This window comes from Marmota monax, unplaced genomic scaffold, assembly GCF_021218885.2.
Source record: "Marmota monax isolate L192 unplaced genomic scaffold, Marmota_monax_Labrador192_F-V1.1 WCK01_AAM20220418_F8-fsc00164, whole genome shotgun sequence".
Lineage (NCBI taxonomy): Eukaryota > Metazoa > Chordata > Mammalia > Rodentia > Sciuridae > Marmota > Marmota monax.
The window spans coordinates 3968349-3985327 of record NW_026693313.1 but is presented as its reverse complement, the minus strand read 5'-3'; the positions used below and the strand labels follow the sequence as shown (position 1 = coordinate 3985327).

Here is a 16979-nt window from a genome sequence, read left to right as displayed (position 1 = left end):
GGAAGCAGGGCTTGAACTACCCCTCCCTCTGGGATGAGGGCAGCAGGGACATAGGTCACAGAGCTTCAGCTGAGTCCCCTATCTCAGAGGGACACTGCTTTGCTCTCATGAATCCCTGCCCTCACCCCACCCAGGGATTAGCTCTAGTTGTCCACCCAGGTGTCTAACTGGCAAACCTCGGATGAGTGAGCAGAGGAATGTGAGACTGTGGGCTGGTCCCTCAGGAGACTGTGCACCCAGGGCCCTTTTGAAGGAAGCTTAGGGTTGGGGTCCATTCTGGGCATCGATTCCAGTAGCTGGGGAGGGGGGATTCACACAAGCCCCGTGGATCTGGGGAGGAGCGGCACAGCTAAGATGTGGAGCAGGTCCCACTAGAACCTGCCGTGGAAGGGAGCCAGCTGGGCGAGCATGGGCAGCTCCACCGCCAGGCCGAGGGGCACAGGGGGTCTGGTGGGGTGTGTGTTCTCTAGGAAAGCCCTGCAGGGTGAGATGGGTGATTTTTAAACCCCCAGGCACTGTTGCCAACAGGCCAATGAAATTCAGTTGCTTCTCCCTTCTGAAAAAGAAGGCGACAGACCCTTGCTTGTGTAGTCACAGTTGTTCTTAACTGAAGAGCGGGGGTTGGATTTCAGTGGTCACCAGGGGACAGCTTAGACAGGGCTCATGTGGACTACAGATGACTACTTAAAATCAAATCATCAGACGGTCTTGGAGCCTACAGGGGACAATGAGACCATCCACACGAGACCTCAGGGAAGGAGGTGATGAACCGAAGCTAGTCAGACACGGACAAAGGGAAATGATGCCCCAGGAGCCCTGATCCCACCCTGTCTGAACCCGGGCCTGCCCTGTATGTCTTAGGAGGCATGAAAGGGTCCGAGACCTGAATTTTAAGATAAGCAGAAAAAAAAAAAAAACCAATGGAGGGGAGAAGGCCACTGAGGGAGACAGGGTTCCAGCTGAGGTGGTCACCTGCCTTTGCAAACTACAAGGTAACTGCCAGCGGAAGACCAGACATTGATAAGGAGAAAAAGAAGAGACAAGTAATTCCACACAAGAGACAGATCCTGGACCCCATCGCCTTGAAGGGTTCTGGTTTGGGATTCATTGGAATCCTCATGTTTTCTTTGTTGGTCTCCCGGGGTCTCCTGGGAAGCCCACACACGTCGACCTCCCTTGTCCATGGCACCGAACTAGGCAGGTTCGGGCCTGGAAAGGAGGAAACTGGGCCAATGAGTGGACTGACATGGCCTCTCCTCCCGCGAGGAACCAGAGGCCTGCTCTGTGGGTGGCGAGATGAAGGGCCCAGTGCTGTGGCTTTCCCGAGGGTCCAGGGACAGTCCCATCTGAGGTGGCCTGCCTGTCTGGCGTGGGAAGGACACACCCTGAGGCATTGACTTACTTTTCACGTGGGTGGTAACAGACAGAAACAAATTCTCCACGGACTTATTAAATCCTCTAAACTGACCAAGTTCCTGTAACTAAAACAGACACAGAATGAGTTAATGCTTGATGGTCTGCTTTGCCCTGCGTCTCTAGACTGTCGGGCCCCAAAACGCTGCAGATGGGTGCGGGTGCTCATTGGGCATGCAGGTGGGGGTGGGGGTGGAGTGACCCTCCCAGGACTAGGCACCCTGCTACTCAGCGTCTCCACTCTATATTTTGATATCCTCATAAAGGAAGAAGCATTATCGACGTGTGGTTCATAAGATAACAACTACCTCTCAGACATGATGAAGGATAGTTCCTTGGCTCAAAGATTGTATCCAAGTAAATTACTGTTTGTCTAACCTCCTTTTTCTTATGGCCCCACCCTAACTCCATGCACAAAGGGTACCAACGTTGGCAAAATGCAGGTGACATGGGGGCTGAGGGTGGTAAAAGGCACAAAGTGACCAGCCTGGAGTCAAGGAGTTCCACCTCCCAAAGCAGAAGCAGGGAGAAAAATACAACATTTCCTTCTCCAAGTCTCATCTGTCTATCCACCCACTGTCCATCCAGCCATGCATCCACCATCCATCCGTGCATCCATCATCTGTCCATCATACATCCAACTGGTAAATATGTGTCTAACATACAAGTGCTAGAAATGCTTTGGAGAATTTAAAATCTCCAGGGAAAGAACAGCAGGATTTTGAAGGTCACCCCAGAGTCTCAGCTTAAAATTGGAAAAGAATGAACATATTGTCTCCATTGGCAGACAAGGATGTTCTCCAACATGCACAGATATAATTGCTCCCCTTAATTTATAGGATAAAGGAGATAAACCCACATTTCCATGGCACTTTTACAGTTTGCAAGACATTTTTTCATTGATTTCTCACAATAGCCATGGGAGACCATCCAGACAGAATTATTTCCACTTCTCAGGTGCGAAACCTGGACAACTCCCTCCCCCAAGATCACAGCTAATTCCTTGGGATGGAAATGATGCTGCTCTACTTTACATTAGAACCTGCAAACACTCAAAAGCCACCTCCACAGCCCCTGCCAGCTCTCACACACTGTACGTCCATCTGTATCTCCCTGGGGCTCCCCTGCGACCCTACACACAAGTCAGCTTATCCAGAACCTCACACACTCACTCAAAGGCACAGTGCATAGCTGGGGGTGAGAGCTGATCGCAAGAGCAAAAAGATGAGGGTGCAGGTACAGGCAGCGGTGTGGCGCACCGGGCAGATGGCCCATGGCCACCAACCCATGAGGGCGGGAGCACTTCCATGCCTCCACGGGGATCTTTGCCCTCTGCCTGGCTCTGGGACCCACCCAGCCAAAGCAGGACCCCTCTGCTCCCAGGCCATTGGCCCCTCTCCAGCCTCCTTGCATCCCCCCCTCCGGCTGCCCTCCAGGACACTCACAGGCACACGTACCCTGCCAGGGCTGCCGCTGCACTGGTTTTCACTGAGAGGAGGAGGAGTAGGAGGCACCACAGAAATTCTGCTGCTAAGGAAAAATACAGGAATAAGAAATGGGTCATAAACTACATGAGCTACTCCTTTTACAAACGCACAGATGTGCCTCGATTCTATGATTCACGTTCTCAGCTTTTTAAAGTAGAAACTAAGTTTTCAAGGAGAAGACCCAGCAGCTCTGCTCAGACCTCTGTGAGGAGCACCTTTGCCTGGTACCTGGACACGGGAAGAAGGTCGTGCCCATGTGTTCTGAAACCACAGGGGCCTGGCTCACCCCCGAGGGCCCCAGGCTTCACGTGCAGGGTCTTGTTTGGACTCCCAAATTCTCTCAATGCAAACCACACCAGCACAAGGGCCCAAATTGTTGAGAATATAAAAACAACCAGGAGAGGATCTGGAAGCACAGGCTAAAAGAAGTGAGAACAAATGGGAGAGGAAGGAAAGAAGAAGTTCTGAGACCGGAAAAATCTCTTCATGGGTCCAAAAAGCAGTGGCTGGTGGGAGCGCTCACTCACGTGTTAATAAACTCAGTCTCAGGTGTCCAGACCACCGCCAGCTTCCAGGTGCTAGGGGTGGGAACTTTGTACAAAGAAGTTAACATCTCTAGGACCATTATTCAGTGCCACCAGTTCCTTCCACCCATCTAAGATGCCAGGCACTGGGTGCCAGGTGAGAGACGTGGATGAGCAATAGCAGCAAATGCTTGGCTCAGTATGTCCTGCGATGTGCAATCAGAAATGATAGTTTGTTTCCTCATAACATTTCAGGAGAATTTGAGAAACAAAACAGGACGTTAAATGAGAAAACACGTTGAAACCAGAAGGCTTCTCATGAGAATCCGGAAGCATCTTTGAATCTTTTCCAGGTACTTTATCATTAAAAAATAAAAAAGCTACATTCCAAAGCAGTGACCTCTAAAAGTCAGGAGATCTGAAAGTTCTTTCAGGGCGTCCTCTGCCTGCCTGCCCTGAGGGCGGGACGATCTGTCCTTCACAACACTCACCTCAGCCTCTGATAAGATTGCAGGAGCTTGGCCCCAGCTGTCTCCCGTTTGCCTGGAGGAGAGATCAGCAAAGGTCATTCAGAAATGAGAATATAACTTAGGTAATACAAATACAGGAATCAATCAATTAAAATTATTTTCCTTTAACACCATTTCTTGTGCCTAATAAAAGAGGGGGGGCGGTGATAGAAATGTTAAAAAATCAGATTGTGAGGAGGGCTGTACAGCTCTCAATTTATTGAACATCATTGGTTTGCACACTTAAAACAGGTGAATTTATGTTATAGGAATTCTCTCTTACTAAAGCTGTTGACCCAGTAAGAGGCCACAATGGCTGGGAATGACTGTTTTTATGAAAAGTTGATTTTGAATTAGATTTTCTAAATCTGGATAACTTAAAAAACAGTTCAAGCTTCCAATCTTCAATTTTTCCTTTAAAAACATGTCTTAATTGAATGGATACATTCCTTTAAATGTTCCTTGTGATGAAGATTAAATTAATCTCTTTAAAAATGTAATCTACTTATTTCTAATTATAGTGCTTAATAATTTCCTGAATTGTATTGTATCTGATATATTACCCTTTTTGTTTCAAGGAGAGAGGTTTCCATGATGTATTAAGACTCCAAAATGAAACTCTGCATGTCTATTTTCCTGTGACCACAGGTTCTTGGCCACCACACAGGAAGAGTCTGCCCAGGGTAGAAGGGCCCAAAGGCCTCCACTCTGCCCCTCATACAGCCCAACCCACCAGGCTGCACCCTGGGAGGTCAATCCAGCTCCTACTTCATCTGTTTGGAAAGTTTTAATTCTGAAGAAACATTTAGGTATTAGTATCACTTCCAGAGGATAAACCGACAGATGTGTTTAGTAAGAAAATCAGAATGGGCAGGGGAGCCTCTGGAGGGGTGGACAACAGCTGGTGTTAAGTCCTTGAAGAAGCCCCAAACCTTAAAGCAGGAACCCGCCCCAGGTCAGTCCTTAGCTGGGCTGGCCTCAGGGAGCGGGAACCCTTGAAGCCGCATCTCATTTTTCCAGTCTACCTACCTGTGTGTGTTTCCAGGGCTTCATAAAGGTGTTCACTGGATTCTAAAAGGAGTCCAAGGGCTGTCCCCACACCCCATTAGGAAACACTTCTCTCAGGCAAAAGAGCCCTGCCCCGAGACTGAGAGCTCCGTGAGTGGAACCGGCTCCCAACAGGTGAAATCCAGCATCTACAAGAGCCCCTGGAAGAAACCGTCTGGGCCAGAAGCAAAGAGCGCGCAAACTTGCACACAGCACAGGGAGCATGAAAGCAGAGAACGGAAGGGGAAGACAGCAGGAGCAAGGCTGCTCATCCTGCAGTCCTGGGGCAAACAGGTGCTGAGACCCAGGTTGATCATAGGGCATGATGCGTCCGCCGTAGTGCACTTATGTTACTCCAACTAACAGACAAGAAATGCCAAGCAGAATCCTAGCACCCGGGTGGGCTGCTCACCAGAGCCTACCCAGCACCTTGGGTCTCTTGCTGGGGTTGTTTCCCCAACATCCCCTGAGGCCCAGCCGCAAAAATCAGTCCCTGTCCACAAGCCTCAGGTTCTCTCTCTGTAACCCAAAGCCCTTCAGGGGCACTCTATTGCCTTAGCCTAAGGTTCAGGCCCCACACTGCGTCCCCACCCTGCCTGGGCGCTCTCGGGCCTGAGGCCTTGCAGTTAGAAATTGCTTCTTATTGCCCCACTCACCTGGGCGTTGCCTTCCTCTGGCTCCACGATTGCTGACACCCCATCCTTCTCCTCAGGCCCCATCTCAAGCCCTCCACAAGGAAAGCCCAGCTTTGTGCCCCATTTCACATTCCTTGGGTTCTCTCCTGGGATCCCTGCAGGTGGCCTTGCCCCAGTGTGGCCAGCACATGGCCCTCTGCTGCCCCCTGCTGGCTGTAGCAGCCTGGGGAACAAACTTGCTCTTAATTCCTTTCAGTACTAAGGACTGAATCCAGGGCCTCACGCATTCTAGACAAGCCCTCTACCACTGAGCTATACCCCCGCCCCTTTTACTTATTCATTTTTTAATGTTTCTTTCTACTTGTAGATGGACACAATACTTTTATTTATTCATTTTTATGTGGAGCTGAGGATTGAACTCTGTGCCTCACACATGCTAGGCAAGCGCTCTACCACTGAGCCATAACCCCAGCCCCTTTTATTTTGATACAGGGTCCCACTAAGTTGCCTAGGTTGGCCTTGAACTTGCAATCCTCCTTCCTTGGCCTCCCAAATGGCCGTGGGAATGGCCACAGCATCTCTGGTCACTTCTCCTCAACTCTGCCTGTGAAAGCAGCTATGGGCACATCTGTGTGCTGATCAAACTTTGCAGACACTGAAATTTCAATTTAACATTATTTTTATATGTCACAAATATTAGTCTTTGTTAACTATTTAAGATGTTAAAACAAATAAACAAAAATGTGCTTACCTCATGAGACATGAAAATAGGCAGGAGGACCAGCTGGTCCATAGGTTCTGGTTTGCCCAGGCCCTTGCCACCTGACACGGCATGGATCGGGGCAGCTAGGAGGCCACCCGAAGCCCCCGATCCAGCCTCTCCTGTGCAGATCCAAACCTAATGGGCATGAGAGCCCCAGTGTCTGCAGGCCCCACTGATGACAGAAATGCCCCCCAGTGGCTTTTGTCCGGCTTCCAGGTTCAGGTTATTTCCCTTGCTCTTCTTCTGTTGCCCTTTGCCATAGCTTCTAGCCAAAAGCTTCCTTCAAAAGCACCAAATCTTTTTTTGTTGCTTATTAACCTACTTTAAATTTATGCAGCCACTGTGAGGAAACTCACAGGGCAGCTCTCTGGGGAGGCAAGGTGTTGGGATCAAGGGTCCCTGCCATCCTTCCCAGCCACCTGGCTGGTCAAGTGGCCTTTGAGGGAACACAGACTTTGCCAAGGGCAGGGCCGGACCCAGGCTGCCAGGGCTGCTCAGGAATGTGCAGCTGACCTTGTGGATGCACAGCACTTGCTTACGGTGGCTACTTGGGTGGGAAGCAAAGTAAGGTGGGGAGACACGGAACTGAACACAGCTTGGATGACTGGGGCTATCTGGTATGTTCTTGGGAGTTACCACTTTACTTGGGTTCATATTTTTTCATAATAAAAAAATTAAAAGGAGAACAATCACACATAGGCCAATAACCAAGTCCCTGAGAACTGTACCACTTCCCAACTTTATCAATGCGTTCACATTTGTCATTATATCTTCCCTTGCTGGAACCTTCCGGAAGCAAGGCCCATGCTCTTGTGTTTGAGGCATCCCTCACCTTGGGCATCAGACTCCTGAGGGAGAGAGGGCAGGGTGGAAAGGGTGTACATAGGGCAGTGGCTGGGTGCAAGAAGGCCCCAAAGTAGGAGGCAGACTCCTCCCCAGCCCAGCCGTGTCCCTCCTCACCTACAGCCCCCCTTCATTTCCCATGTCCACCACACCCTCCGGGGCACACTGAGATCCTGCCCCTTCTTCACTAGGCACCTGCCTCTGTGGGTCCAAAGGCAACTTCCTTGCCCAGCACAGGAGGCTGGTAGGGGCTGAACTGTCCCCTGGAAAGACAGGTTGAAGTCCTCACCCCTGCTACCTGTGAACTGGACTTTAGGTGGAGATGGAGCCTTTGCAGATGAAGTCAAGATGGGCCACTAGAGAAGGACGCCACCCATGTGGCTGAGTCTCTGTTCCCTGCCCAGAAGGACCCACTAGCGGATCCACAGACACTGCCTCGTGAAAAACCCCAAAACCTAAGAGTAAGGCTGAGTTCCTGTGTGTTCCTGGAAAGCCTAACAGAAAGGACTTCCTTGACCACATCACTCTCCCCTTCCTGAGGGGCGCACCACCCCCGGCAGGGAAGCCCAGGGCCCACAGCTCCCTCCCCGGGCAAAGAGAGGCAGACACCCAGCTTCCCAGGCACTCTGAGTTAGGGACGGGGAAACTGAGCACCAGGTCTCCTGGGGCCACATAAAAACAAAGATGGGGTCATTAGAGCATGTCCTAAGTCCTAAGCTAGTATGACTATGTCCTTATCAAAAAGGGAAAGACTGGACACAGACATGGATGTGTCAGTGCACAGACGCTGTGAGGGTAGCCAAGTGACATGGGCAGCCTGGAGGACACTTCTATAAGCTACAGCAGTGCCCAGGATGGCTGGGAGCCTCCTGTGGTCAGAAGAGGCCGGAGGATGCAGGGGGCACCCACACCTCCACCTCAGGCTTCCTGTCTCCAGAACAGGGAAGACCATAAATCTCTGTTGTTTGAAGCAAGCAAAGTACCAAAGGTTGTAGTTCTTTGTGACAGCAGTGCTAGGAAGCTAGTCCACAGGTCTCTGCCACTGAGTCCCTACCCTCTTCTCCAGTGTCCCACACTCAATCCTGGCCAAGCTGAGCTTCCCAGACGCCCAGGCCTACCCACGCCTGCTCTCCACCAGGGCTGTACCTCACTTATCCCTGCCCACACTCCCCCGGGGGTTTTGTTACAGAGATTTGGTGACTGTGCCCACCAGGCGGGCCTTGTGGTATCACTGTGCACACTCACACAGAAGTCTTCTGACTCCGCTGTAAACAGATGCACACATCTGTCCCCCCACCAAGACGGAAGTCTCTGCGGACATGGGTCTTGTCTTATGCAACTTGGTGTCCCCCGTACCCAGAAGAGGGCTTGCCACGTGGGAGGTGGTGGCTGTAAGAATGACATTGATAGCAACGACACTGTTCTAACAAGAAGCATAGCCTCATTTAAGCCACACGATCAGATACATATTAAAATAAGTCACGGTCCCGTTTTCCATGACTTTCCTGTCGTTTCATTCACTCACATGAACTGACTGTAATATGCGCAGGCGGCTTGCCCGCCACGAGAGGGAGGCAGACACAGTCCCCCGCTCAGAGCTCAGCAGTGCTGGAGGATGGTGGGGTGAGGATTCACACAGATTCCAGAAGGAGCCAGGAGTCAACCTGTGGCTTATGGTCAGAAACTGCTCTGACCCTGCAGCTAGTGTGTCCATGACAAATCACTATGCATCTATGTGTCCATTTCTCCATTTGAATTAAGGAAGAAAGAAACTTGTTTCAGATGCTCACAGAAACTCGTAGACGTGGATGCCCGCCACAGGCAGGGCTCTGCTGCGATGCTGGCCAGCCACACTGGCTCCTGACCACACCAGCACCCTGGACTGCGGCGCCTGTGAAAGATGCCAGGACCCGTCCTCCCAAGGTCTCTCTCTGGGATGACTTGGCTCACAGGGGAAGAGAGCCAGGAACAGTCTCCCTGGAATGCCCCAGTGGAACTCGATTCACCAAGTGATGGAGGGCTTTCCCATCTGAGTGCACCACCCGTGCAGCCAGCTCTCTCTCAAGATTTGCCCATTAGCCTTCCCTCCGAGGCAGCCAGACCCTGCACCAGCTACTTCAGCCTCATGTGGTCTTGCTGCAGAGCTAACAGGGCAGTCAGGTGGAAGAGCAGCCTGCCCTGTGCCCACCTCTCTGCTGGTGCCTGTGTATCAGAACAGCGGCCCTCTAGGAAACAGTACCTTGCAGTTCCCAGGGAGACCTAAAGACAACACAGGAAAGGCTACCTGTATGGAGCTTCCATGGGAGCTGAGCAGATGTGCCCTCTCCTTGAGATCTTTAGGTCCATCCTGGGAAGCTGTTCATAATACAAGGATTTTATGAGAACAACACTTTGCTGTGTTAGGGTCTTTCCTTTACAGGGAAGAAAAGGCCCCAGAACAACAAAGCTTTAAACCACTGTCAAGGCAGAATCTCTCCCAGAACATTTCAAAATTTCTTCACAAGTACAGAATTGTGTACTCTGTCACAAGTGGTTTTCATTCTACACACACACACACACACACACACACACACAATTAACCAGGCAGGATGATGGTGCGTGAAACGGCTTCTCCATAGCAACCTTTTTACTATCTGTGCATACCCCATAACATCATGCTAGATGCTTCCAATGGGAATAATTGAATTTTTTAAAATAAAAATCAAACATTTAAAAAAATAGGTTTGAGCTGGAGTCCAGAGCCATTTTAAAGCATATTTTAGTTTTTAGAGATGTTTTGAGTTAAGATAAATATCCCTGGGGCCAGGCTAGTCCCAGGGTGAAAGGAGACAAAGAACACTGCCTCAAATCAGCAACTGATGCCTTCCAGGGAGAATTAATAATGGTAGATTTACAGCCCTGTGGGCACCAAACATTTCTCACGCAGTGTCCTTTTGCCACCAGACATTACTCTTGTGCTTAGCTGCGGGAGAGAAAAATACTCTTTCCCTTTGATGAAGCTGCCCCCATTCATCAAGCAGAGATTCTGGCTGGCTTCCAAGGTGATAACGGTAATGGAGGGCCAGACAGCACCTCTTCCACTAAGATCTGCTTATGGTTGATGGTAACTGACCTGAGTCTGTTGAGTATCTGGGTCAACAGGGTCTGAACTCCTTTTCAGCATCCTTTAGATTATTTCTACAAAGTGAATGTGAGTTTTAGGAGTTCTCTCTATAGTCTGAATATTAATCTGTTAAATTGAATTAAGTCTGGCTTCAACAATTCTCCATACTTAGTAAATTGTAAACCTAACTTGATGTAACAAAGACTGTAACCTATTCTTGTAGCAAGTAGTCAAGTCTCAGCCAATCCCAAGCAGACAACTGTTCCAACCACATTCAAATAAGACAGAGGAGCTGTACCAACGGGTCTGGCTGGGTGCCTGTTTCCCTTTCTCTGGTTATGAAAGTGACCCGCCCATGTGGTAGAGCAGAGCATTCTGTAACACTTTTGATCCAGACGGCTGCTCAATTCTAGAATCACAAATAAAGCAAATTAAGACCTGCAGAACTAGATTTGTTGTAATTTTCTCTATTAACAGTTTGGGCAATAGCAACAAGACCCTAAGTAAGTGCTAGCAGCTACTGAGATCCTTGAGGAACACAGGAAAGAAGGCATCCTTGACCCCTGGAGGTCCCCTGTCTTTCTTGGAGGCTGGGGGTTGTAAGCTCCTCTCTGAGGGTCTCTGCTCTTTTTGTACTGAGCCCTGATCATTATTAGGCTTTAGATTTAGGCTTAGTTTGTATTGTGAGAGAGTATGTGACCTTCGGAAGTCGTAACAAACAAGTAGGGAGACCTCAGTCTGGGTCAGACAGACGTGAAGATTTTCAGTAGCCAGGTAAGGTTTGCTTGACCACAGGTAACTTAGAGTTACTCTGGCTGCAGTTGGGGAGTTTTAATTATTATTTACTTGTGGGGAAGGGAAGGACCATAAATCCCATAAGAGCAATGAGATAAAATTATGTGGTTTGGGAAGAAAAAGGAAAAACGGATGGGGGAGGAGGAACTTCGGATTCCTGGGTGGCAGGGCGGTCACCCATGGCACATAGCCAGAGTTACACTACACCCAGTTTTGAAGGTAAAAATTACCAAGGGGCTTTGGAGGTGCCTGCGATTCCTGGGGGGCTATTCCCTGGATTCATAAGGAAATGCAAGTGAATAGGGAGAAAGCAAAGGATAGAATCCTTGGTTCTTGTACCTGTAATGGCTCAGTGAAATTAGAAGGAATGCTGGGTCAGAGCTGGAAGCTAGACTAAGCTCAGATTCTGGTCAGTCCAAACTGGTGTGGCTACCAAGGGCGGTGCAAAACCAAGAAACTTGAAACCTGGCTCACGTGTGAAGGAATTGTTCACCCTGGAAATTGGTATTGAGGTAGAAAGGAGAAAGGGGGGAGGAAAATGAAACTGTCGCTGTAAGTCTAAAAGCCCCCTCCTGTCCCATCACTCCCAAATTTCTGAGAAATTTATAAACCTTAGAGTTACTGTAAATTTGCTATCAATGAAAATTGCCTAGCTTTGATTAAAGCTTAAGTTCACTGTTAACCTACATGATGCATTTCTAGGTTAGATCAAGCAAAGGGAGAAGTCTTTTCAGAAACCTTATAATAATATGGGTACATTCCAAACATTACCTACATAGAACAGACACTGTCAAACTGAAGGTCTCAGAAGGAGAGCAGACCGTCAGAAACATCTTGTGACGCATGATCAAAGAACCCTACGCACCAAGCCGATACCTTCCCACGCTGTCTTCACAAAGCTTCCCTCAAAAGAAGAGCCCAAGGCCCCAAACATGCTTCTCACTCCCAAGATAGCTGGCATTCTGCTTTAGGAATGTTGTCTTTCTTTTCTTTTCTTTTTTTTTTTATTGGTTGTTCAAAACATTACAAAGCTCTTGACATATCATATTTCATACATTAGATTCAAGTTGGTTATGAACTCCCAATTTTACCCCAAATACAGATTGCAGAATCACATCGGTTACACATCCACATTTTTACATAATGCCCTATTAGTAACTGTTGTATTCTGCTACCTTTCCTATCCTCTACCATCCCCCCTCCCTCCCCTCCCATCTTCTCTCTCTACCCCATCCACTGTAATCCATATCTCTCCTTGTTTATTTTCCCATTCCCCTCACAACCTCTTATATGTAATTTTGTATAACAATGAGGGTCTCCCTCCATTACCATGCAATTTCCCTTTTCTCTCCCTTTCCATCCCACCTCATATATCTGTTTAATGTTAATCTTTTCTTCCTGCTCTTCCTCCCTGCTCTGTTCTTAGTTGCTCTCATTATATCAAAGAAGACATTTGGTATTTGTTTTTTAGGGATTGGCTAGCTTCACTAAGCATAATCTGCTCTAGTGCCATCCATTTCCCTGCAAATTCTATGATTTTGTCATTTTTTAGTGCTGTGTAATACTCCATGGTGTATAAATGCCACATTTTGGGATTGAACCCAGGGGTGCTTTACCACTGAGCCACATCCCCAGCCCTTTTTATTTTTTTTTTTGGTTTGAGATAGGGTCTTGCTAAATCAATTGGCTTCAACTTTGTGATCCTCCTGCCTCAGTCACCTGAGTCGCTGGGATGACTGGTGTGGGCCAGACACTGTGCCCAGTTCATCTTTCATTTTCTGATAAAGCTCTTACTTTTTGCTAAAACCCAATTCATCCTTAAATTCTTTTCTGCAATGTGTCAAGAGCCTGGAAGATGAGAGCAGGGGTCCTAGCCTCTGGAGAGACCTGCGTGAACCCTCTGCCGTGGCAGAATCTTCTAGAGGAGTCTCTCCTAGGATGGGTTCCCAGGGGAGCTGGAGCAGGGCTGCTTCTTGGTGCTGAATGCAGAGTGGAAGAGTGCATGCGAGTCAGTGCTCTCCATGGAACAGTCACAAATGGCTAGACCTGATCTAGACACTGGAAAAAGCCGCTGTGGAGCACCCCGGGTGAGCAGTTGACATGCTTCGTGCCCAGCGTGTGGGACTGGCTTTATGACCACAGGGACTTTCACCCACTGAGTAGGCCTATTAACCAGGTCATGGTCAATGTAATCTCCCTGCCATAAAGTTGACTGCAGTGAAAAAGAGTTCCTATCAAATCTGCTCCCTTAACACCCCCTTCTCTCCCCCCACTCCCCAGGTCTTACAGATGCTAATAAAGAGAGTAGGTCAATTAACAAAAAAAAAGAAACCAGTCACAGAACAGATTCCAGAAAGGTGGAAAATTTTTAACAGGTCCACCTCTCACAATTCCAGGCTCCCGGGACTGTGCAGCCCTTAGGGACCTTGAGGTGAAGCTGACATCATCTTAGACACAGCTTCCTGGGGTCACAGGGTGGCTTCTCTACCTTCATGAAACTCTTACCCCTCTTAATTTTTTTTTCTACTTATGCCTACCTCTTTCACTTGATAGGATGATGCTGTAATTAGAATTTCAGAACCAATAGCTTCTTCAGCTAACTCGACAGAGTGTTGGACCTGTTGTGCCAAACTAAGATCCTTCCATGCCTACGGGTCCCTGAGTTCTCGCTGTAGGTAACTCCAGCCACGCCCCTGATGCACTGTCGTTCAGTTGTACTTGTGATACGATTTCTCCCTATTTTCCGTTAACACAGTCATAGGACTCAAGAACCAGGACTGATGAGAACATCGCAAGCAAGTTTGCCCCAGAAGCCCAAATGTTGGTTTTGCAAACTGACTTATGTGCCTGCTAACTAAATTTCAGTGCCAAGCAACAAGGATATAGATTGGAGAAAAAAAAGAGTCTCCTCAATAAATGGTGCTGGGAAACCTGGATACCCACTTACAGAAGAATGGAACTTGACCCCTCCTCTCCCTAAGTAAAATAATCAGGCTGGGGTAGAGCTCCGTGGTGGAGCATTTGTCTAAATGCGCAAAGCTCTTGGTTCCATTCCCAGTATAGGAAAAAAAATCAACTCAAAGACTTAAATGTAAGACCTAAAACTAGGAAACCACTAGAAGAAACAAGGGGGAAACACATCAGGATATTGATTTGGGCAAAGTTTTTTTTTTTTTTTTTTTTTTTTGGACATGACCCCCAAAACAGGCAACAGAATCAAAAACTGATGAATAATATCACATCTACTTAAAAAGCTTCTGTACAGCAAAGGAAATAGTCAACAGAGTTAAGTGACAACTGCAAAATAAGAGACAATATCTGTAAAACTGTTCGTCAAACAAGAGGTTAATACCCAAAATATATAAGGAGCTCAAGTCAATTGCAAAAAAAAAAATCTGATTAAAATATGAGCAAATTATCTGAATATATATTTCTTAAAAATATATACAATTGGTTAAAAAAATATGCAAATATGCTTGGTAGCACTAATCATTAAGGAAATACAAATCACAATATCATCTCATCCTCATTAGCATGGCTATTATCAAAAAGATTTTTAAAAAAATAACATGCTGGTGGGAACATGAAGAAAAACTCCCAAATGCTGTAGGTGGGAATGTAAATTGGTACACCAACGGAAAACAGCACAGAAGCTCCTCAAAACTCTAGAACTAGAACTAACATATGATCCAGCAATCCCACCCCAGGTATAGATCCAAAGGAAAGGAAGCAGGTATATCAGAGAGATGCCTATACGCTCTGTTGCAGCACTATTCACAATAGCCCAGGTACAGAACCAACCCAGGTGTGCACTGATGGATAAATAAAGAAAAAATATACACAACAGAATATTATTCAGCCATTTAAGAAGGAAATACTGTCATTGTGGCAACTTGGTGGACCTGGAGGATGTTATGTTAAGAGAAGTAACCAGATATCAGAAGAAATCCTGCAAGTTCTCACACATATACAGAAGGTTTAAAAGCTGATTTTACTGGAGAATAGAATAGTGGTTAAGACCCTGGGAATCGGGTGGGAGGGAAGGATGAGAGGGGATGGTTAACAGGCACAAGGGTGCAGCTGGATAGGAAAATAACTTCTAACTGGATAACTGCTGTTGACAACAATTAATTGTATGTTTCAAAATAATTAGTAGAGAAGATTTTGAATGCTCCTAAGACAAAGAAACAATAACTGTTTAAGGAGGTGTCCATCCATTATCCTGATCTGTCATGGTATATTGTATGCTTGCACTGAAATGTCACACGTCGCACTCCATGAAAACCCACAATTATTATGATCAATAAAGTAGATCTTTAAAACAACATGACTGAATAAGATCAAGAACCTGCCTTGGGAAGATTATTACCTGGAAACACTGGGTGAAAGCAAAAAGTTTGAAGATCAAGGTCTTAATCTGATACGATCATCTCTGCTCTACCCAGTTTGAATGGACCAGTCTAAATTTTTTTCAGAGACATGACAGGCAGTCCAATCCCTTGGGAATATCACTTCCAGAGCACACCTTTTGTCTTTTCTCTCAAGGAGGGGAGTAAAAGGAAAATATTCAAAAGCAGGATGCCACATTTTCTTAAAGACAAAAGCATATACAAAGCAACCCTGTCTCAAAATAAAAAATAAAAGGGCTGGGGATGTGGCTCAGTAGTTGGTGCCCCTGGGTTCAATCCTCAATATATACAGAAAGTTTTATGTCTTGGAAACAAACATGGCTTCATTAAAGACAGCCTCTTAGGAGAGTAAACACATCAACTAGGGGGTCTCCTTGTCACTTACAGACAGCTCTGCAGACCTGAATCCACCTGCTCAATTGTGGGGTGGGGGTCTTTACTGAAGAACAAGCAGGACATTAGAATGGAGCCATCTCTAAATATTGACTGGAACCTGATTTTTTCATCTACAAGTCGAGTGCCTCAAGCCTACACCTCCAGCCTGATGCTCTTCCCGTAACCCTGTAGCCAAATGGACCATACCCAGGCTGCCCACGTAGGAAAACAAAACTCTGAACAGCCACCTCAAGGACTAAGCCACATTTGCTACCAGAAGAGGAGGGGAAAAGTTATTTCTGATAATTATCAGACACAACAGCCTTCAAAGATGGACATCACTACCTAAGTACATGTATGAAGACACGAGTGGTGTGGATCTACTTTGTGTACAACTAGAGATATGAAAAATCGTGCTCTATATGTGTAATATGAATTGTAATGCACTCTGCTGTCATGCATAACAAATTAAACTAAAAATAAAAAATATTCAGCCTTCCTAAACTATCCTATTTCCCAAATTATTAATAGAATGAAATTCTTAGTAAATCATTTATATATTACATTTATCCTCCTTTAAGCTTCAAAAAAGTGTTAGTATTAAAAATAATCGTATTAAAATCTTTCTGCTTTTAAGCTTGAATAATCAAGCAATAAAACTTTCAGGCTGGGGTTGGGGCTATAACTCAGTGGCAGAACGCTTGCCTAGCAGGTGCAAGGCACTGGGTTTGATCCTCAGCATCACATAAAAATAAACAAACAAAGGCATTCTGTCCACTTACAACTATCAAAAACAAAAACAAAAACCTTCAGGCTGAGAAAAAGAAAAAAAGTGCATTTATGGCAAGGAGCCACAAGAGGGTGCCATTTTTCCATGCTGAGCAGATGCCTGAAACCTAAAGATAATCTCCAGCTTCATTTTTCTAGTTATCTGTAACCTAGACAACTTCCATCATAATGGTTCATTAACTTGGCTACTTTACCAATGACTCTCAAACAGAACACATAAAAAAGATTCCAAGGGGAATACCCTCTTGAACCCGCGAGTCCCACTGAGTCAGAACCTCTGTGTGTGA

The 16979-nt window shown here is 46.8% G+C and overlaps 1 protein-coding gene across 5 annotated transcripts in view; it reads right to left on the bottom strand.

The window, feature by feature from the left end:
* Sytl3 (synaptotagmin like 3) overlaps positions 1–16979 on the bottom strand; it is a 68617-nt gene that overhangs the window by 22853 nt on the left and 28785 nt on the right. For 2 of the 5 annotated variants that reach the window (XM_046456636.2, XM_046456633.2), the window contains exons 5-7: positions 3916–3967; positions 2859–2943; positions 1403–1481 (exon numbers count right to left, since the gene is read on the bottom strand). In XM_046456636.2, the coding sequence (XP_046312592.1) occupies positions 1403–1481; positions 2859–2943; positions 3916–3967 (216 nt within the window). The remainder of the gene's footprint in view (positions 1–1402; positions 1482–2858; positions 2944–3915; positions 3968–16979) is intronic. The other 3 variants (XM_046456637.2, XM_046456635.2, XM_046456638.2) reach the window with 3 other exon arrangements.